Raw genomic sequence first — 22,948 nt, forward strand, 5'->3', positions numbered from 1 at the left:
CCCCTTGACTTTTTTTCTTGATTTTTCTAGAGCTATCCGAATTTCTGCTGAGGTGAGTCCAGATGACCATTCCCAATTCAGGGTGAGTTGTCCTCAGCATAATGAAATGGACCTAAAGAAAAAGACAGAGGATCAATGATAATATATTATGACAGATTAACAAATCATGATTTATAATAGATATGTTTCCTTTTTCTGCTATAGTGGCATATATATATATATATATATATATATATATATATATATATATATATACTGCAATTATTTTTGGGCAAGTGAGTGGTGTATAAAAAAATATGGGGGGGGAGGTATCGGTTGTGTATGGGGAAATATATATATATATATATATATATATATATATATATATATATATATATATATATGGTGTACCTGTACGCCCTCATCCCGCTCACCTTCTATAACGCGGAGTCAGGAGCTGATAGCCATCAGGACCCGTGGCTAATACTGAACATCACCGATCGCAGTGATGTCCGGCATCTAAAAAACAAAAAGAAAAACTTTCCTGGCAGCTCAGCTGAGCTGAGCTGATTGGGAACACTGCAGTAAAACTGCGGTGTCCCGATCAGCTTAGAGGATGGCGGAAAGACCCTGCAGTCACGGTCTGCAGGCTGGAGCAGCAGAGCACCGATAACACTGATCAATGCTATGCTATGGCATAGCATTGAATAAACAGTGTATGCAATAGGAAGATTGCATGTAATAGCGCCCTATGGGGACTAAAAAAATGGTGTAGAAAAGTTCTTTAAAAAGATAATAAATATGAATTAAACCCTTCTATAATAAAAGTTTGAATCACCCCCATTTTCCCCAAAAATATGGAAACAAAAATAAACATTAACATATGTGGTACCGCCATGTGCACAAATGTCCGAACTATTAAAATGTTATGTTAATTAAACCGCAAGGTCAATGGCATACATGTAAAAATTCTAAAGTCCAAAATAACGTATATTTTGCCACTTTGTATACCCAAAAAAAAAAAAAAAAAGCAATCAAAAAGTACCATCAAAACATAAATTGTACCGATAAAAACTTCACATTACAGCACAAAAAATGAGCCCTCAGATGCGGAGAAATAAAAAAGTTATAGGGGTCAGAAGATGACAATTTTAAACATAAATTTTCAAATAAAATACAACCTAAATAAATAAGGAATCCTTTTTAACCTTATGGACCTACAGAATAAATATAAGGTGTAATTTTTACAGAAAATTGCACTTTGTAGAAACGGAAGCCCAAAAAATTTACAAAATGGCGTGTTTTTTCTTTTCTTTTTCTTTTTTCAATTTTGCCCCACTAATATATTTTTCTGGTTTTGCCGTTGGTTTTGTGGGGAAATGATTGATTGTATTACAAAATAAAATTGGTGGTGCAAAAAAACAAGCCCTCATATAGGTCTGTAGGTGGAAAATTGAAAAAGTTATGATTTTTAGAAGGTGTGGAAGTAAAAACTAAAGTGCAAAAATAAAAAATGGCCTTAAGGGGTTAACATCGGTGATAATTAGGGTAGAGGATACTTCCAGGTTTCTTCATTTAATTTACATCTTTTCAGTTTCACATATGAATAAAATAGTACAATAGTATTATTGTTCTTGTAACTGTTGCATTGCACGCATGATTAATTTACACTCGATGATTGTACTAATTATGTATAATATTAAATATAAAATTGAAATACTTTTTGCACAATTTTTTTGTATATTCTTTTGAACTTTTCTGCTAAGTTGTCGGGAATTATATATATATTTTTCTACACACTGCAATCAACTTTAATTGCAGCGTCTAAGGGGTTAATGCCGAACATCATTGTGATCGGTGATATCCGGCATTAGACATGGGTCCCACCAGCTGATAGCTGCCAGGACCACCCTGCTATGACACGCAAATAAAAATATGGTCTTGGAGGTGCTGCTCAAGAAGTTGTTACAAAACCAAGGACTCAGGCCAGCACAGGACAATAGATTATTTATTTTTGACAATACGGACAACGCATTTCGGCACACAAACAGTGTGTTCCTCAGGTCCAATTATACAATGCTATAGAAACAAATATAAAACTATTCAAATTGCTGATATAGAATACTCCGTATTCTCTATCTGCAATGGGAATAGTTTTATATTTGTTTCTATATCATTGTATAATTGGACCTGAGGAAGGCACTGTTTGTGTGCCGAAACACGTCGTCTGTATTGACATAAATAAATTATCTATTGTCCTGTGCTGGCCTGAGTCCTTGTTTTCCTTGATCAGCACCTCCAAGACTGTATTTTCTTCCTGTTATTTGCATATCCTTGTTGGTCTCCTCACGGGAGTCCAGGACCGGTCCGAGTGCAGCAGCCACACCTATACTCACCTTGTCTACATCCAAACATATCTCTGTAAACCACGACTCCCAGAAGCCGTGGATCATAGTGCCTTTACCCAACAGGTTAGTATATCACTTAGGTGTGGTGGAGGGTTCACACCAAGTTGATATACACTACAAGGGAGCGCCCCCTGTTTTCTCTTTTTATCTCTTCCAATATCGGCCTGCTATGACACAAGGACAGCTCCTGAGCCCAAGTCATAGAAGGGGAGCGGCCGCAGGGCGTACAGGTAAGCCCTGCGTCCTTAAGAGGTTGAAACATATTACTGAATGTTACTTGTGGTGTGAATACATTAATGACAGTAAAGTATTATCTTTTATGGGAGTGCAGAGACTAAACTTGCAGGATGTTCAAGACAATGAAAAAAGCTCAGAAAATTAGAAGCTCGTTGGATATTAAGAATGAAAGCCCAGGAAAATGCAGGCTGGAGCAGCAGACCACCTATAACACTGATCAATACCCATACACCTTTCGTCCCCAACAGGTCAAAAATCTTAATCCTTCCAGTACTTATCAGCTGCTGTATTCCCCAGAGGAAGTTCTTTTCTTTTTGAATTTATTTTCTGTCTGATCACAGTGCTCTCTGCTGAAACCTCTGTCCATGTCAGGAAGTGTCCAGAGCATGAACAAATTCCCATAGCAAACCTATCCTGCTTTGGACAGTTCCTGATGTTTTTATTACAAAAGCATATCTACTGCAGGTAATGTTGATTCCCACTTCACATTTGTATTTGGATATGTAGTTAGCATTATTTTTCATCTGATCCTCCATTTTGTATGTTACCATTTTACCTTTATTATCAGACCCAAACTTGCCATTCTGTGCACCGGATTTTGCCCATTGGGCCGGGCCACCCACAGGCCCACCCAGTCCAGGACAAATTTAACTATAAGCGCGTCTATCAGATCCACCTATAGTTAAATGCAGGGCTCAGCTGATTGACAGAGCTAAGAGCTATTGGCTTCTTGCCCTGTCAATCACTCTTGAGGCTGTCTGCGATATGCAGGCAGCCAACAAGAGGCCCGAGTGTCCATCCTCTGTGCTCTATGCTCCAGCGCAGGAGTGAAGTTATCATCATGTGCCGAAGCACAGAGCGGAGGAGAAGGCAAGAAGAAAGGCCCTGCTGAGGAGCCAGGGGAGTATAGTTTTGTTTGTCTTTTTAACTTAACATTAGTGGCTGCACTAAAGGAGGCTGCTACACTAAAGGGGGCTGCTGCACTAAAACTTCCTAAAAAGGGCTGCAACCATGTACATGGGACTACTGCCTACAGGGTGTAAACAATTTTATAGGAAGCTGCTATTTCCTAAAAGGAGAAACAATCTACCTACAGGAGACACCTATCTACAGGGGTACCTACCTACTCAGGGCACCTGCATAATGGGGGAAACTACATGAAGGGGCCTGTATCCCTACTGAAGCGACCCAACTAATGGGGGGGAGGACAAACCTACTCTTTCCCAACACACTTATCTTCCCTTTTTACTGTGTAGGACACTAAGAGGGTTATAATGACTGTTTGGAAAAGTGCATTTCCTAAAAATTTCTGTTGATGAAGAATTACTATTTGTCTGGCAATGTAGAAAATTCTGGGTATTCACATTGAGAAGTATTCCAGAACCCACAGATATAGCCACCACCATCATTTGAAGATCTCTACTGTATCCATGGTGTACTACACAATGTCATACAATGGATTCAATGTCACCACACAGTCAGTGGCGCACTGTTTTATCTTTATGTTCCGCCACCATACTGTAGCTGGCATCCGCTACCTCTGTAAACATGCATGTTAGTTATACTTATTACTGAAATGTGTAGAGCTGCAGATCAGGGCCGTATTTATAGATCGTGCTGCCCTGGCCACGCCGACTAAATACAGCCCATTAAGGTGATTCCATAAGCGTTAGATTTCTTTTTTATATATAGATCTGTGACAAACATGCAGTAAAAATGTATGTTTTATACACGTGCCCCCCTCAACACTACTGCCCTAGGCAGAGGTTCATGGGTATCTAATGACAAATACAGCTCTGATTCTGATATATTTAGTATATAAAGTATACAAAGTGTATCTAAATGTTCAGCAAACTTCTGACAAGTCATAGACATGCTTGAAGTTTAGATGGGATGGGATCGGGTGCTGGGACCCCCACTAATTGCTAGAAGGGGCATAAACAAACGGCTTAGTCCTCACCCCTTTGTTTCTTCTTGACTTTGACCAGAAAGCTGAGTAAGTGGTGTACAGGCTGAGTGAAACACTATGAGAACTGACTGTGTCCATATACTGAGAGATCAGCTTTCTGATAAGAGCCAAGCAAAATGGAGGGGTGCCGCACTCAGCCCAGTGTTAATGCCCCTTTATTCTAGAAATTGGTGGGAGTCTCAGCAGCCAGACCCTATCTAATCTTCTGACCTGTCTCTATAACATGCTGGACATATAGAAAGACTAAAGGTTAGTTAGATCATCTTTTTTTTATCAGAATATATCCAAATTGATCTTATACTCACTGCTCAGTTTTCTTTGTTGCAGCAGATGCAGCAAAAAATACATCTAAGTCTAATAAAAAAAAAGAAACAAGTTGACATAAATGAACATTTCCAGGGATACAAATTTGAAAACTATATTTAAAACTCTGTAGAAGCCTCATGAAATATGAGGTAGAACAGGAATCTCTGGCACACTTATAGTTAATCTCAGTGGTTCTCTTGCCTGAGTTCCCCTTGACAGCCCATTCCCAATGAACTGTACCCTCATATTAGAGACATTTTGTAATGATTATAGTATAATTCATATGCTTCACTATCCTCTATAACAGGTCCCCTGTTCCTTTCCCTATCCCCCCAGTTCCCCAATTTACAGGTGAAGTCTTCTCTAACCGGAGTTGTTTACTTTTCTTTTCTTCGCTATCTGGCCTAGACCGCCATTAAGATTTCTCCCATACAAGACTTCTCCACTGAACCAGCCAAACAAACATTTTAGGCTCCTTTCTGCGGTACAATACCCGCCTATTTACAAACTCCCCATGTTTATTGTCACACACAGTAATAGTACCTGCTTTATGTCCCCATAAAGTTGTTAGGCCCCCTCCGTGCCCCCAAAAATAACTGTAGGCCCCCAAACTGCCCCCATATATAGTTGTAGGCCGCCATACTGTCCCGCTTTGGTGCTCCATTGCACCTCTGGTCTGGGGACCTATTGCTATGGCTCATAGTAGTAGGACCCCTGTCTGCAGGGGCAGTGGAGCAACAAAGCTGATGGTAGTTATTGCCCACAGCAGCCCAGTGCCCGCACTTCCCCTTGCTGTCCTCCTGCTTCGCTTCTCGGTGCGGTGATGTCAGCCTACCATTTCTTTCAAAGCAGTCCAGAGCAGTAACCAGTGGCTGTGGCTGTCATTACTGATTTTTTTTTTTCAAGTACCCCCTGGAGAACTGCTAAGTACCCCTGGGGGTACTTGAACCCCAGGTTGAGAACCACTGGTTTATCTAGATATCACAATCCATAGGAATGGCTGTCCCTTGTACTGCAGCTTGTCCGGGTGAATGGGCCCCAACTAACCAAAAATTTCTTGTCTGTCCTAAGAACAGGCCATCAAATTTATAGCCAAAAGTAATTTAAAGAATATATCTGAATGCTTGTTGTGGGCAACTATTGTATGCACTTCATCAGCATTGCTAGGTCTCCAAAAGGCCCGGGGCTAGAGCCCATAGCCCAGCAATGCCCTTACCACACCCACAGACATGCCCCAACCACACCCTCATACACACCCCTAACCACACCCAGCCTCCTTCTTTAATATTCTCCCACTACTGTACACAACACGCTGCACATACAAAACCAACACTTCATGTATGGTTTCTGGAGCAGTTCTAATAGAGATTGCATTATTTTACTCTCTTAATTTATGGGGACATTACACGTCTATTCTGGTGATTGGTGGGTATCCCCTATCCTGAGCAAAAGGGGTTATTTAAAATTGTATACGTCTAAGAGCAATAATGTTATCAGTCTGTCACCTGAGTTTAGGAGGACATCCTAGACCAACAAACTGAAAACCCCATCATTAACACCACAGCCCATACCCAGAAACTAATTCGCCTGAATAAACCCTGCCAGACATCATGCCCTCTTAATATAACCCTGCTATACACTGTTCCATCGGAATATAACACTGTCAAAAACTGTACCCCCTGCCACACTGTATCTATAATAATAATACTGTCACACACTGTATCTATAATAATAATAGTAATACTGCCACACACTATTTCTTCTCAGTTCGGCTGAATCCAACCTCTGCACAGTCCTCCTCCAGACCCCTCAGCCCTTCTCCTCCAGAGCTCTCTGCCCTTCTCCTCCACACCCCTCTGTCCACTTCCATCTCCAGACCCATCTGTCCACCTTCTCCTCCAGACTCCTCTGCCCACCTCCTCCTTCAGACCCCTCTATCTGCCTCCTTCTCTAAATTCCTCTGTCCGCCTCCACTCCTGACTCCTATGTCCTCCTCCTTCTCCAGATTCATCTGTAAGCCTCCTCCTCTAGACCTCGGCTCCTTCTCCAGACCCCTCTGTCTGCCTCCTCCAGACCCCTCTGTCCTCCTCCTCCTCAAGATCCCTCTGTCCGCCTCCTCCTCCAGACCCCTCATTTATCAAACACATCTATTATATACATACATACATTCATACATCTATCATACATACATCATACATGCACACATCTATCATACATACACACATCTATCATACTTACATCTATCATACATGCATACATACATCACACAAACATGCAAACATCTATCATACATACACACATCTATCATACATACTTCTATCGTACATACACACATCTAGCATCTATCTATCTATTTATTTATCATACACACACACACACATCTCCTTTGCATACCTTTACCTTGAGGTGGTAAGTCTGGTGACATTTGGCGTGCCCACGCACAGCACGTAACTCCCCAGAAGCCATCGTTGCGTTTAAGCAACTGTGGTAATTATAAAACACACGGGGCTACAAGCACCAGACCCGGGGCTACATCCTCCTTAACCCCCCCCCCCCCCCAGCAAGGCCCCTGCACTATATTTATATGTGAGATCACTACTGAAAGTATACATATGTAATGAGGCATCTACACCATTGTGTGATCTGTAGTGTTACATTACTCGATCTCTCTACTTACATTGACACTGCCCTCTTTCTAAGACTTTTATTCTTCTTTTTATAATCCTCAAGCTCTTCTGATGTCTCCTCCCTATAATATATAGAACATATATTATCTAACATATAACTATATAAAGGCCAGATGTTATTATGATTTTCAATGAAGGGTTTCCAAGAACATTGAACCACAAATACAACCGTATAGCATCAGCACTGAGACTCCTGAGGAAGCTTATAGGGAACCTGTCTGGCCCACTTATCACTATAAGCCAGACCCAGCACCTTGTAGATGTAGGGCACACCATCTGGACGCTTTGCTATACATGTCCAAGGTACTGGGGAGGAATTATAGGGGTTAGGGGCTCGGAAAGATTCCCTTTAATCACTTAATAAAGTTCAATAACTTTCTAATATCATTCAATTCCAAATTTTTAAGATATTTGCTGTCAGTAAATACAGTCCAGGATATAACTGCACCAAGTCTAGGCAATGCTCTGCAAGCAAAATATATATTATATCAACAGCAGTACAAATTCAGTACAAAGTCAGGTAATATATGTTCCCAATGCTGGGGTAGTGGGCTGGAGATCGCAGGGGGGTCCCAGTGGCCAGACCCTCTCGTGATCAGACATCTTATCCCCTATCCTTTGAAGAGGGGAAAAGATGTCTGGGGCAGAGTGCTAATTTAATATCGAAGTGCATCGGTTTAGTTTAATAGAGTGTATCAGTAGCTACATTGCATGTAGATTAGCATATGGTCATGTGACAGCAATGAAAAAATATATTCATACAATCAGGATTCTTCTTTTGTGATTGGTCAGACTTTGTCTAGTGAACAGGGAAAGGGAATTAGTTTTTTTCCCCACCTCATTGGCATAAAAAGGGGCACCATTAATGGGGCGAGGGGCTATTTGTAGTATGGGGCATGTAGGGAGTCGTACCTTATGTCAGGCATCCGGGGCCTCCATGTCATCCTGGGATAATGGTCGTCCCTGTAATAGAAAAACAGAACTTTAGTTAAAAGGGTACTTCGTCAGAAAACATCTTATCCCCTTACAAAGGATAGGGGATAAAATGTTTGGTCATGGGGGTTCCAGCTTTGAGCTTCCGCGTACATCCCAACACGCTCCTTACATTTATGTCCATGGGAGGGTGCATGACGGCTAGTACGTAGCCATTATGCCTACTCCCATAGACATGAATGGAGGGGGCATGGCGGCTGTAGTCCCCAGTCATCCAGAACAGAGCAGAGTTCTCGCACAAGATGACTGGGGTGCCGCACCGGAGATCGCAGGGGTCACCAGCGGCTGGACCCCCGCAATCAGACATCCTATCCTCTCTCCTTTGGATGTGGGGATAAGATCTTTTCCAGCAGAAGATCCCTTTAATATCATTGGCCTTTCATATGACTTGGAAAACACAGATAATGTCGTCCATAAGGACAAATCTTGTCCAGATTAAAATATCCAGATAGGATAATGTGTTTTATATACAATTGAGAATATTTCCTTATATACGTCTACAAGGAAGACTCCTACCCACCTAAAGACTATCGGAGCCTCCTGGACCCTGGATAGCCATTTGTAGGAGAAGAGACAAGAAGAAACATGAGAAATATTCCCCTCAGGGGCCACAGAATAACCTCAAGTATAAAGCTGCCTCTGAGAATAACGCCCTTTGTTGTCCATAGTAACTACAGAATCAGTTTCTAGCGTATATTCACATGTGCATATTTTCCATTGTGGATTTGCTATAGCAGATTTTGCTACCCTCTGAAGTCAATGCTGAAGCAGATTAACATCAGAAAATATACATGTGTGAATGCACCCTAAGATCTATAAATTCTGCAGGAACAATGACACGTGGATTCGGATCGGCTGCTATGGCCACGAAGGTTTCATCCAGAACACTTTGGATACATGAGGCCAAGTATTATGACTCATTGAAGACATTAATACAATGGTATACAATACATGCCTTATATCTGGCCCTTCATCATTGGGGCCGTCATCATTTGGTCCCTCCTCATGGGGTCCGTCCTCAATGGGGTATGAATCAGTCCTGTTAGTTAAAGAATGAATAGATCAATAAGAATCCAAAATATATCAATATATTGTGTCCTATAACAGTTATATTACTAAACCCAAGATATAAAACTTACTAATATCATATTATCACAAATTGTACTGGCTTCAGCCTGTTTCTGCATCATTCACCCCTGACAGGAAATTGTGTAGTCCTTTTCTGAGTGGTGTTGTCCCAAGATCCCTGGCTCCTCCCCACAGACAACGCCACATCCTCTGTTGTCTCAGAAGGTGTGCCTTGACCTGAGCTCCAGCCCAACCTCCTGAGTGATGTCATCACCTCTAACCCTGCCCCTACATCACCTCCTCCCTGTTATATGCTAGTCTATCTAATTATGTATATGTTCTACTTAATTATGAATATTGCTAGAATAGCCATCTTGCTTGGAGGCTCCTACAAGGAAGACTCCTACCCACCTGACGAACCGCTGAGCCACATGAACCCTGGATAGCCATCTGTAGGAGAAGTGACAAAAAGAAACATAAGAAATATTCCCCTCAGGGGCCACAGAATAACCTCAAGTATAAAGCTGCCTCTGAGAATAACACCCTATGTTGTCCATAGTAACTACAGAATCAGTTTTTAGCGTATATATTTACATGTGCATATTTTCCGCTGTGGATTTGCTATAGCAGATTTTGCTACCCTCTGAAGTCAATGCTGAAGCAGATTTACATCAGAAAATATACACGTGTGAACGCACCCTAAGATCTATAAATTCTGCAGGAACAATGACACGTGGATTCGGATCGGCTGCTATGGCCACGAAGGTTTCATCCAGAACACTTTCTATACATGAGGCCAAGTATTATGACTCATCGAAGACATTTATACAATGGTATACAATACATACCTTTTATCTGGCCTGTCATAATTGGGGCCGTCATCATTAGGGCCATCATCCTTGGGTCCTTCACCATTAGGCCCGTCATAATTAGGTCCCTCCTCTTGGGGTCCGTCTTCAGTGGGGTATGCATCAGTCCTGTTAGTGACCGAATTAATCGATCAATAAGAATCCAAAATATATCAATATATTGTGTCCTATAACAGTTATATTACTAAACCCAAGATATAAAACTTACAAATTTAGTGTTATCACAAATTGTACTGGCTTCAGCCTGCTTCTGCATCATTCACCCCTGACAGGAAATTGTGTAGTCCTTTTATTTTCTGAGTGGTGTTGTCCCCAGATCCGCGGCTGCTCCCCATAGACAACGCCTCATCCTCTGGTGTCTCAGAAGGTGTGCCTTGACCGGAGCTCTAGCCCAACCTCCTGAGTGATGTCATCACCTCTAACCCCGCCCCTACATCACCTCCTCCCTGTTTATAGGCTAGTCTATCTAATTATGTATATGTTCTGATTAATTATGAATATTGCTAGAATTGCCATCTTGCTTGGAGGCCATAATCTCACCAATCTCAAAGTGATGGCTTGTCATAGATCAGTGGTCTCCAGATTGTGGCCCTGCAGATGTTGTAAAACTACAACTCCTGGAATGCCCAGACAGCCGTTAGCTGTCTGGACATGCTGGGAGTTGTAGTTTTGCAAAATTTGAAGGGCTGCAATTTATAGATCACTGTCCTAGATTAACAAGAGAAACTAATGTGTAAATGTTCTTGGTGTAACAAGTAGAGAGCGCTAAGCAAGACAAATTTATAATGTAAGTCTATGGGATTGTCTCAGTCAGCTGCGCTTTTCTCCCCGCTTGTTCCAACAATTGGTCAAGGTCTGAACACTCAGAACCTGATTGAAACTTGTCTCTAGAACATGTCTAAAGGTTTTAAAGCGTCGGGTGTTAACCCAATTCTGTCCATATTCCAAAGCCTCATTCTTGTTTTTTTTTTTTTTTTTTTTTTGTTATGGACATACATCATTGCATTAGTATTCTTTTTCCTGGTATACATTAAAGGGGTACTCCGCCGCTAGACATGTTTTCCCCTGATAGGGGATAACATGTCTGATTTTGGGGGGTCCGGCAATCTCCGAGGCTGGGGCTTCCATGATTGTGACATCACACCAAGTCCCCTCCATTCATGTCTATGGTAGTGGCCATGAGAGTCGACACTCCTCCTCCCATAGACATGAATGGAGCGGGAGTGGCAGTCATCCGTCACCGAGTGTCGTTCGCTGCGTGCACCAGATGACTGGGGTGCTGCAAAAGAGATCACGGGGGTCAAGCCGCAGAGGCTACCTCCGCATTCTTGGCCACAGCACCCCAGTCATTTGGATACGGATAACATGTCTGGCGGGGAAGTACCCCTTTGAGTCATTTCCATTAATTCTTTCTGTACTGTAAGGATGTGGGTTCTCTGTACTTACGTAACTTTCAGTTTCTTTTTTGGGATATCACTATCCTCCTCGGGGATCTCCCTATTGTACATTGAAAAAAATTGACACATATAAATATGTAAATACAAAAAGTGAAAGAGAACACAAAGAGATCAGGACTAGGTCTCTACAGGTTTGCAGTCTGTGAATGTAATAGAATGTGCCATAGTGAGAGGATATAAAATGTTGTATTTGAAGGAGTACTCCACCCCTAGACATCTTATCCCATATCCAAAGCATGGACCCCCGCGATCTCCAGCCCACCACCTTGGCATTCTGAACATTTATGTTCAGAACGCCGGTTTCAGGTGGCCGTGGTTTTACGTCACGGGGGGACAGCAGTCACACCCCCTCCCATATACATGAATGGAGTGGGCTTGACGTCACCACCACAGCCTCCTGAAACTGGCGTTCTGAACATAAATGTTCCCAATGCTGGGTTGGGGTGCCCAGTGGCCGGACCCCCCTAGTGATCAGGCATCTTATCCCCTATCATTTGAAGAGGGGATAAGATGTCTAGGCGCGGAGTACTAATTTAATATCGAATTGCATCGGTTTAGTTTAATAGAATGTAACAGGAGCTACATTGCATGTAGATTAGCATGTGGTCATGTGACAGCAATAAAAAAAATATATTCATACAACGAGGATTCTTCTTTTGTGATTGGTCAGACTTTGTCTAGTGAACAGGGCACGAAAAGGGACACCATTAATGGGGGGGGTGGCTATTTGTAGTGTGGGGCATGTAGGGAGTCGTACATTATATCAGGCATCCGGGGCCTCCATGTCATCCTGGGATAATGGTCATCCCTGTAATAGAAAAACAGAACTTTAGATAAAAGGGTACTCTGCCAGAAAACCTCTTATCCCCTTCCAAAGGATAGGGGATAAGATGTCTGGTCGTGGGGGTCCCGCCTTTGGGGATCCAGCTTTGAGCTTGCGTGTACGTGACGTCATGCCACACCCCCTACATTCATGTCTATGGGAGGGTGCATGACGGCTAGTATGTAGCCATTACGCCTCCTCCCATAGACATGAATGGAGGGGGCATGGCGGCTGTAGTCCTCAGTCATTCAGAATAGAGCAGAGTTCTCGCACTGGATGACTGGGTGACGAACCGGAGATCGCAGGGCTCTCCAGCGGCGGAACCCCCGCAATCAGACATCTTATCCTCTCTCCTTTGGATGGGGGATGAGATGTTTTCCAGCAGAAGATCCCTTTAATATAATTTTCCTTTCTTATGACTTGGAACACACAGATAATGTCGTCCATAAGGACAAATTTTATCCAGATTAAAATGTCAAGATAGGAAGATGTGTTTTATATACAATTGAGAATATTTCCTTATATACGTCTACAAGTAAGACTCCTACCCACCTAAAGACTCTAGTAGCCTCCTGGACTCTGGATAGCCATCTGTAGGAGAAGAGACAAGAAGAAACATGAGAAATATTCCCCTCAGGGGCCACAGAATAACCTCAAGTATAAAGCTGCCTCTGAGAATAACGCCCTTTGTTGTCCATAGTAACTACAGAATCGGTTTTTAGCGTATATTCACATGGGCATATTTTCCGCTGTGGATTTGCTATAGCAGATTTTGCTACCCTCTGAAGTCAATGCTGAAGCAGATTTACTTAAGAAAATACACACTTGTGAAAGCACCCTAAGATCTATAAATTCTGCAGGAACAATGACACATGGATTTGGATCGGCTGCTATGGCCACGAAGGTTTCATCCGGAACACTTTGGATACATGAGGCCAAGTATTATGACTCATTGAAGACATTTATACAATGGTATACAATACATGCCTTTTATCTGGCCTGTCATAATTGGGGCCGTCATCATTAGGGCCATCATCCTTGGTTCCTTCACCATTAGGCCCGTCATAATTAGGTCCCTCCTCATGGGGTCCGTCCTCAGTGGGGTATGCATCAGTCCTGTTAGTGAAAGAATGAATAGATCAATAAGAATCCAAAATATATCAATATACTGTGTCCTATAACAGTTATATTACTAAACCCAAGATATAAAACTTACTAATATAGTATTATCACAAATTGTACTGGCTTCAGCCTGCTTCTACATCATTCAGCCCTGACAGGAAATTGTGTAGTCCTTTTATTTCCTAAGTGGTGTTGTTCCCAGATCGCCGACTCCTCACCACAGACAACGCTTCATCCTCTGGTGTCTCAGAAGGTGTGCCTTGACCTGAGCTCTAGCCCAACCTCCTGAGTGATGTCATCACCTCTAACCCTGCCCCTACATCCTACATCACCTCCTCCCTGTTATAGGCTAGTCTATCTAATTATGTATATGTTCTGATTAATTATGAATATTGCTAGAATTGCCATCTTGCTTGGAGGCCATAATCTCACCAATCTCAAAGTGATGGCTTGTCATAGATCAGTGGTCTCCAGATTGTGGCCCTGGAGATGTTGTAAAACTACAACTCCCAGCATGCCCAGACAGCCGTTGGCTGTCTGGGCATGCTTGGAGTTGTAGTTTTGAAATATTTGAAGGGCTGCAATTTATAGAACACTGTCCTAGATTAACAAAATAAACTAATGTGTAAATGTTCTTGGTGTAACAAGAAGAGAGCGCTAAGCAAGACAAATTTATAATGTAAGTCTATGGGATTGTCTCAGGCAGCTGCGCTTTTCTCCCCGCTAAATCCAACAATTGGTCAAGGTCTGAACACTCAGAACCTGATTGAAACTTGTCTCTAGAACATGTCTAAAGGTTTTATGGCGTCAGGTGTTAACCCAATTCTGTCCATATTTCCAAGCCTCATTCTTGTTTTTTTATTTTTTTTATGGATATACATCATTGCATTAGTATTCTTTTTCCTGGTATACATTAAAAGGGTACTCTGCCACTAGACATGTTATCCCCTGATAGGGGATAACATGTCTGATTTTGGGGGGTCCGGCAATCTCCGGGGCTGGGGCTTCCATGATCGTGACATCACACCAAGTCCCCTCCATTCATGTCTATGGTAGTGGCCATGAGAGTCGACACTCCTCCTCCCATAGACATGAATGGAGCGGGAGTGGCAGTCATCCGTCACCGAGTGGCGTTCGCTGCGTGCACCAGATGACTGGGGTGCTGCGAAAGAGATCTCGGGGGTCAAGCCGCAGGCGACCTCCGCATTCTTCGCCACAGCACCCCAGTCATTTGGATACGGATAACATGTCTGGCGGGGAAGTACCCCTTTGAGTCATTTCCATTCATTCTTTCTGTACTGTAAGGATGTGGATTCCTTGTACTTACGTAACTTTCTTTTTCTTTTTTGGGATATCACTATCCTCCTCGGGGATCTCCCTATTGTACATGGAAAAAAATTGACACATATAAATATGTAAATACAAAAAGTGAAAGAGAACACAAAGAGATCAGGATTAGGTCTCTACAGGTTTGCAGTCTGTGAATGTAATAGAATGTGCCATAGTGAGAGGATATAAAATGTTATATTTGAAGGAGTACTCCGACCCTAGACATCTTATCCCCTATTCAAAGCATGGACCCCCGCGATCTCCAGCCCACCACCTTGGCATTCTGAACATTTATGTTCAGAACGCCGGTTTCAGGTGGCCGTGGTTTTACGTCACGGGGGGACAGCAGTCACACCCCCTCCCATATACATGAATGGAGTGGGCTTGACGTCACCACCACAGCCTCCTGAAACTGGCGTTCTGAACATAAATGTTCCCAATGCTGGGTTGGGGGGCCCAGTGGCTGGACCCCCCTCGTGTTCAGGCATCTTATCCCCTTTGATTTGAAGAGGGGATAAGATGTCTAGGCGTGGAGTACTAATTTTATATCGAATTGCATCGGTTTAGTTTAACAGAATGTAACAGGAGCTTCACTGCATGTAGATTAGCATGTGGTCATGTGACAGCAATAAAAAAATATATATTCATACAACGAGGATTCTTCTTTTGTGATTGGTCAGACTTGGTCTAGTGAACAGGGCACGAAAAGGGACACTATTAATGGGGGGCGGGGATTTGTAGTGTGGGGCATGTAGGGAGTCGTACCTTATATCAGGCATCCAGGGCCTCCATGTCATCCTGGGATAATGGTCATCCCTGTAATAGAAAAACAGAACTTTAGTTAAAAGGGTACTACGCCAGAAAACATCTTATCCCCTTCCAAAGGATAGGGGATAAGATGTCTGGTCGTGGGGGTCCCGCCTTTGGGGATCCAGCTTTGAGCTTCCGTGTACGTGACGTCACGCCCTATATTCATGTCTATGGGAGGGTGCATGACGGCTAGTATGTAGCCATTACGCCTCCTCCCATAGACATGAATGGAGGGGGCATGGCGGCTGTAGACCCCAGTCATTCAGAATAGAGCAGAGTTCTCGCATTGGATGACTGGGTGACGCACCGGAGATCGCAGGGCTCTCCAGCGGCGAAACCCCGCAATCAGACATCTTATCCTCTCTCCTTTGGATGGGGGAAGAGATGTTTTCAAGCAGAATATCCCTTTAATATCATTTTCCTTTCATATGACTTGGAACACACAGATAATGTCGTCCATAAGGCCAAATCTTATCCAGATTAAAATATCAAGATAGGAAGATGTGTTTTATATACAATTGAGAATATTTCCTTATATACGTCTACAAGGAAGACTCCTACCCACCTAAAGACTCTCTGAGCCTCCTGGACTCTGGATAACCATCTGTAGGAGAAGAGACAAGAAGAAACATGAGAAATATTCCCCTCAGGGGCCACAGAATAACCTCAAGTATAAAGCTGCCTCTGAGAATAACACCCTTTGTTGTCCATAGTAACTACAGAATCGGTTTTTAGCGTATATTCACATGTGCATATTTTCCGCTGTGGATTTGCTATAGCAGATTTTGCTACCCTCTGAAGTCAATGCTGAAGCAGATTTACATAAGAAAATATACATGTAAGAACGCACCCTAAGATCTATAAATTCTGCAGGAACAATGACAGGTGGATTCGGATCGGCTGCTATGGCCACGAAGGTTTCATCCGGAACACTTTCTATACATGAGGCCAAGTATTATGACTCATTGAAGACATTTATACAATGGTATACAATACATGCCTTTTATCTGGCCTGTCATAATTGGGGCCGTCATCATTAGGGCCATCATCCTTGGGTCCTTCACCATTAGGCCAGTCATAATTAGGTCCCTCCTCTTGGGGTCCGTCCTCAATGGTGTATGCATCAGTCCTGTTAGTAAAAGAATGAATAGATCAATAAGAATCCAAAATATATCAATATATTGTGTCCTATAACAGTTATATTACTATACCCAAGATATAAAACTTACTAATATCATATTATCACAAATTGTACTGGCTTCAGCCTGCTTCTGCATCATTCAGCTCTGACAGGAAATTGTGTAGTCCTTTTATTTTCTGAGTGGTGTTGTCCCCAGATCCCCGGCTCCTCCCCACAGACAATGCCTCATCCTCTGGTGTCTCAGAAGGTGTGCCTTGACCTGAGCTCCAGCCCAACCTGCTGAGTGATGTCATCACCTCTAACCCCGCCCCTACATCCTACATCACCTCCTCCCTGTTATAGTCTAGGCTATCTAATTATGTATATGTTCTGATTAATTATGAATATTGCTAGAATTGCCATCTTGCATGGAGGCCATAATCTCACCAATCTCAAAGTGATGGCTTGTCATAGATCAGTGGTCTCCAGATTGTGGCCCTGGAGATGTTGTAAAACTACAACTCCCAGCATGCCCAGACAGCCGTTGGCTCTCTGGGCATGCTTGGAGTTGTAGTTTTGCAATATTTGAAGGGCTGCAATTTATAGATCACTGTCCTAGATTAACAAAATAAACTAATGTGTAAATGTTCTTGGTGTAACAAGTAGAGAGCGCTAAGCAAGACAAATTTATAATGTAAGTCTATGGGATTGTCTCAGGCAGCTGCGCTTTTCTCCCCGCTTGTTCCAACAATTGGTCAAGGTCTGAACACTCAGAACCTGATTGAAACTTGTCTCTAGAACATGTCTAAAGGTTTTATAGCGTCAGGTGTTAACCCAATTCTGTCCATATTTCTAAGCCTCATTCTTGTTTTTTTTTTTTTGTTATGGACATACATCATTGCATTAGTATTCTTTTTCCTGGTATACATTAAAGTGGTATTCCGCAGTCATCCGTCACCGAGTGGCGTTCGCTGCGTGCACCAGATGACTGGGGTGCTACGAAAGAGATCACGGGGGTCAAGCCGCAGGCTACCTCCGCATTCTTCGCCACAGCACCCCAGTCATTTGGATACGGATAACATGTCTGGCGGGGAAGTACCCCTTTGAGTCATTTCCATTAATTCTTTCTGTACTGTAAGGATGTGGGTTCTCTGTACTTACGTAACTTTCTTTTCCTTTTTTTGGATATCACTATCCTCCTCGGGAATCTCCCTATTGTACATGGAAAAAAATTGCCACATATAAATATGTAAATACAAAAAGTGAAAGAGAACACAAAGAGATGAGGATTAGGTCTCTACAGGTTTGCAGTCTGTGAATGTAATAAAATGTGCCCTAGTGAGAGGATATAAAATGTTGTATTTGAAGGAGTACTCCGCCCCTAGACATCTTATCCCATATCCAAAGCATGGACCCCCGCGATCTCCAGCCCACCACCTTGGCATTCTGAACATTTATGTTCAGAACGCCGGTTTCAGGTGGCCGTGGTTTTACGTCAAGGGGGACAGCAGTCACACCCCCTCCCATATACATGAATGGAGTGGGCTTGACGTCACCACCACAGCCTCCTGAAACTGGCATTCTGAACATAAATGTTCCCAATTCTGTATTGGGGGGGCTGGAGATCCCTCGTAATCGGACATCTTATCCCCTATCATTTGAAGAGGGGATAAGATGTCTAGGGGCGGAGTGCTAATTTTATATCGAAGTGCATTGGTTTAGTTTAATAGAATGTAACAGGAGCTATATTGCATGTAGATTAGCATGTGGTCATGTGACAGCAATGAGAAAATATATTCATACAATCATGATTCTTCTTTTGTGATTGGTCAGACTTTGTCTAGTGAACAGGGCACGAAAAGGGACAACATTAATGGGGGGTGACTATTTATAGTGTGGGGCATGTAGGGAGTCGTACCTTATATCAGGCATCCAGGGCCTCCATGTCATCCTGGGATAATGGTCATCCCTGTAATAGAAAAACAGAACTTTAGTTAAAAGGGTACTCCGCCAGAAAACATCTTATCCCCTTCCAAAGGATAGGGGATAAGATGTCTGGTCGTGGGGGTCCCGCCTTTGGGGACCGAGCTTTGAGCTTCCGTGTACGTGACGTCACACCCTATATTCATGTCTATGGGAGGGTGCATGACGGCTAGTATGTAGCCATTACGCCTCCTCCCATAGACATGAATGGAGGGGGCATGGCGGCTATAGTCTCCAGTCATCCGCAACAGAGCAGAGTTTCCGCCCCGGATGACTGGGGTGCCGCACCGGAGATCGCTGGGGTCACCAGCAGCGGGACCTCCGCAATCAGACATCTTATCCTCTCTCCTTTGGATGAGGGAATGAGATGTTTTCGGGCAGAATATCCCTTTCATATCATTGGCCTTTCATATGACTTGGAATACACAGATAATGTCGTCCATAAGTACAAATCTTGTCCAGATTAAATTATCAAGATAGGAAGATGTGTTTTATATACAATTGAGAATATTTCCTTATATACGTCTACAAGGAAGACTCCTACCCACCTAAAGACTCTCGGAGCCTCCTGGACTCTGGATAGCCATCTGTAGGAGAAGAGACAAGAAGAAACATGAGAAATATTCCCCTCAGGGGCCACAGAATAACCTCAAGTATAAAGCTGCCTCTGAGAATAACGCTCTTTGTTGTCCATAGTAACTACAGATTTGGTTTTTAGCGTATATTCACTTGGGCATATTTTCCATTGTGGATTTGCTATAGCAGATTTTGCTACCCTCTGAAGTCAATGCTGAAGCAGATTTACATCAATAAATTCTGCAGGAACAATGACACGTGGATTCGGATCGGCTGCTATGGCCACGAAGGTTTTTTCCGGAACACTTTGGATACATGAGGCCAAGTATTATGACTCATTGAAGACATTTATACAATGGTATACAATACATGCCTTATATCTGGCCTGTCATAATTGGGGCCGTCATCATTAGGGTCATCATCCTTGGGTCCTTCACCATCATAATTAGGTCCCTCCTCATGGGGTCCATCCTCAATGGGGTATGCATCAGTCCTGTTAGTGAAAGAATGAATAGATCAATAAGAATCCAAAATATATCAATATACTGTGTCCTATAACAGTTATATTACTAAACCCAAGATATAAAACTTACTAATATAGTTTTATCACAAATTGTACTGGCTTCAGCCTGCTTCTGCATCATTCACCCTTGACAGGAAATTGTGTAGTCCTTTTATTTTCTGAGTGGTGTTGTCCCCAGATCCCCGGCTACTCCTCAAAGACAACGCCTCATCCTCTGGTGCCTCAGAAGGTGTGCCTTGACCTGAGCTCCAGCCCAACCTCCTGAGTGATGTCATCACCTCTAACCCGCCCCAACATCCTACATCCCCTCCTCCCTGTCATAGTCTAGGCTATCTAATTATATATATATATATATATATATATATATATATATACATGTTCTGTTTAATTATGAATATTGCTAGAATTGCCATCTTGCTTGGAGGCCATAATCTCACCAATCTCAAAGTGATGGTTTGTCCTAGATCAGTGGTCTCCAGATTGTGGCCATGCAGATGTGGTAAAACTACAAATCCCAGCATGCCCAGACAGCCGTTGGCTGTCTGGGCATGCTGGGAGTTGTAGTTTTGCAACATTTGAAGGGCTACAATTTATAGATCACTGTCCTAGATTAACAACAGAAACTAATGTGTAAATGTTCTTGGTGTAACAATGGGGTTATCAGGCAGATAATATGAAGAGAAAATAGTTTGTATTTACCTGATCTTTGCCTCTGCAGCTAAAAAAAATACAAAAAAGAAATGAAAATTGTTAATATGTTTTTTGCAAATATCCATTAGGTCATGTTTGCAGTAGAATCATACTGCAGAGGAAGAATAAGGGATCTTATACATGGAAAAATAAATTGCCCATCACAAGTGATGATCAACTATATAGAATAGTGTTTCCCAACCAGTGTGCCTCCAGCTGTTTCAAAACTACAACTCCCAACATGGAGGAAGTTGTAGCCTTGAAACAGCTGGAGCCACACTGGTTGGGAAAGTAGATCAGCATTGCCTCAAGGTATTATGACATATTTTTTTGTTCTCAAGTAAATTTTAGGCTCTTCACACCAATGGACACCACGGCCATCTGACAGATCCGTGGACTTATATTGGTGCATGTTGATTTCCATTACTGTATGGTGTTTATAAATGTATTTATTAATTTATTTATTTTTGTTAAAGGGGTACTCCAGAGGAAAAAAATACTGGGGCCAGAAAACTTTACAGATTTGTAAATTACTTCTCTTTAAACATATTAACCCCTTCCAGTACTTATCAGCTGCTGTATGCTCTAGAGCAGTGTTTCCAAGACGCGGTCCTCAAGCATCAGGCATCACCACAGTTATAGCACCTGTGAAAGACTAAGGAAATCCTGAAAACATGACCTGTTGGGGGTGCTTGAGGACCACATTTGGGAAACACTGCTCTAGAGGAAGAGGAAGTTATGTAGTTCTTTCCAGTCTGACCACAATGCGCTCTGCTGCCACCTCTGTTCTTGTCAGGAACTTTTCAGAGAAGGAGAGGTTTGCTATGGGGATTTGCTCCTACTCTGGACAGTTCCTGAAACGGACAGAGATGGCAGCAGAGAGCACAAAATGAAAATGACTACATAACTTCCTCTGAAGCATACAGCAGCTGATAAGTACTGGAAGGATTAAGATTTTTAAATAGAAGTAATATACAAATCTGTAGAATTTTCCAGCACCAGTTGATTTAAAAGAAAAACCTCTAGAGTACCCCTTTAAGCTTAAAAGGATTCCATAAGCCTGCAATGTAGATGTATCACAATATTATTGGCACAAAATGAATATAAAGAGACAAATGTGTGAGAGAATAGCAATACTTACATGGGGTGATGATCTCTGCCGGCTGTAATAGTAAAGCAAAGGTATAAGCAGAGAGGTATATAAAATCATGGGAAGATTTCACATTGTTACATTGTATGGTGTATCACATAAAGATTCCATTATACTTTATCTATTATAATAAATGGTATTTAATTAAGATTTCTTCATCACAAAATAGGGAAGATTTCTTAATGACGGACTGTAATGTGCCAGTATCTACCCCCAGCACTAGAAATGGTTGGGCCCAGTACTGGGGCAGAGAATGGACTGGAGACACACGGGGGAGATTTACTTTAATAAATCAGAATTGTGGTGTCATTTGTAAGAAAAAAATGTAGTCCTCAGTAAAGAGGTGTTTCTCAAGATGCTAAACTGTGCGCCAATAAATGTGCAAGAGTTCTGGTGCAAGAAGATGACACAACTTAGGTGAACTAAGGCTAAACTCACATCTGGGTCAGAGCTCCAGGCCGTTTGTTTAGAATGCCGGGTGCTGAAGGAGATCATGGGGGTCCCAGCTTCAGGACCCCAGCAATCAGACATCCTATCCCCTTCTAAGATGTCTAGAAGCAGAGTACCCCTTTAATAAACATGACCAGTTGGGAGGAAAGAAGGAGAGGACGCCATCTTGTTGTTTTCCTCTGGCCATCCTTACAATAAAATGTATTCAGAAGGAGTAGGAAGAGGAGGCCCTGATATCAGCGCAGGAGCAGGGGTGAAGGTGAGTGGGATTTTTATTTAAGGAAGGGGTGGGGGGAGAAAATTACCTATCTACCTTTTACCTGCGTGCACACCAACCTACATTTCTTCTTGCAAACCTACCTTTACTATTCACCTGCCTACCTTCCCTACCTTCTACTT

General features: G+C 42.5%; 1 protein-coding gene across 1 annotated transcript; it reads right to left on the minus strand.

Annotated features, from left to right (window-relative positions):
- LOC130293238 (uncharacterized) lies at positions 1-19,775 on the minus strand. The gene is made up of 13 exons (XM_056541740.1): positions 19,705-19,775; positions 19,096-19,146; positions 18,339-18,389; positions 17,058-17,186; positions 16,623-16,661; positions 16,013-16,063; positions 15,246-15,296; positions 10,496-10,624; positions 10,059-10,097; positions 9,535-9,618; positions 8,499-8,549; positions 7,577-7,648; positions 1-112 (listed from the first exon to the last, which is right to left on the minus strand). The coding sequence occupies exons 1-13, from the start codon at positions 19,773-19,775 to the stop codon at positions 94-96; spliced, it is 837 nt and encodes a 278-aa protein (XP_056397715.1). The 3' UTR covers positions 1-93.
- Between the last annotated feature and the right edge of the window lie 3,173 nt (positions 19,776-22,948).

The sequence above is a fragment of the Hyla sarda genome, chromosome 10 (assembly GCF_029499605.1).
Source record: "Hyla sarda isolate aHylSar1 chromosome 10, aHylSar1.hap1, whole genome shotgun sequence".
Lineage (NCBI taxonomy): Eukaryota > Metazoa > Chordata > Amphibia > Anura > Hylidae > Hyla > Hyla sarda.

What these genes read in the sequence shown, in the direction of transcription:
- LOC130293238 (XM_056541740.1), bottom strand. Translation starts at nt 19,775, where the DNA reads ATGTTTCTTCTTGTCTCTTCTCCTACAGATGGCTATCCAGAGTCCAGG. An exon ending in TATGACAGGCCAGATAAAAG is followed by an intron (nt 10,098 to 10,495) that starts GTATGTATTGTA and finishes CTTCTCCTACAG; the next exon opens with ATGGCTATCCAGGGTTCATG. An exon ending in GTGGCTCAGCGGTTCGTCAG is followed by an intron (nt 9,619 to 10,058) that starts GTGGGTAGGAGT and finishes TTTAACTAACAG; the next exon opens with GACTGATTCATACCCCATTG.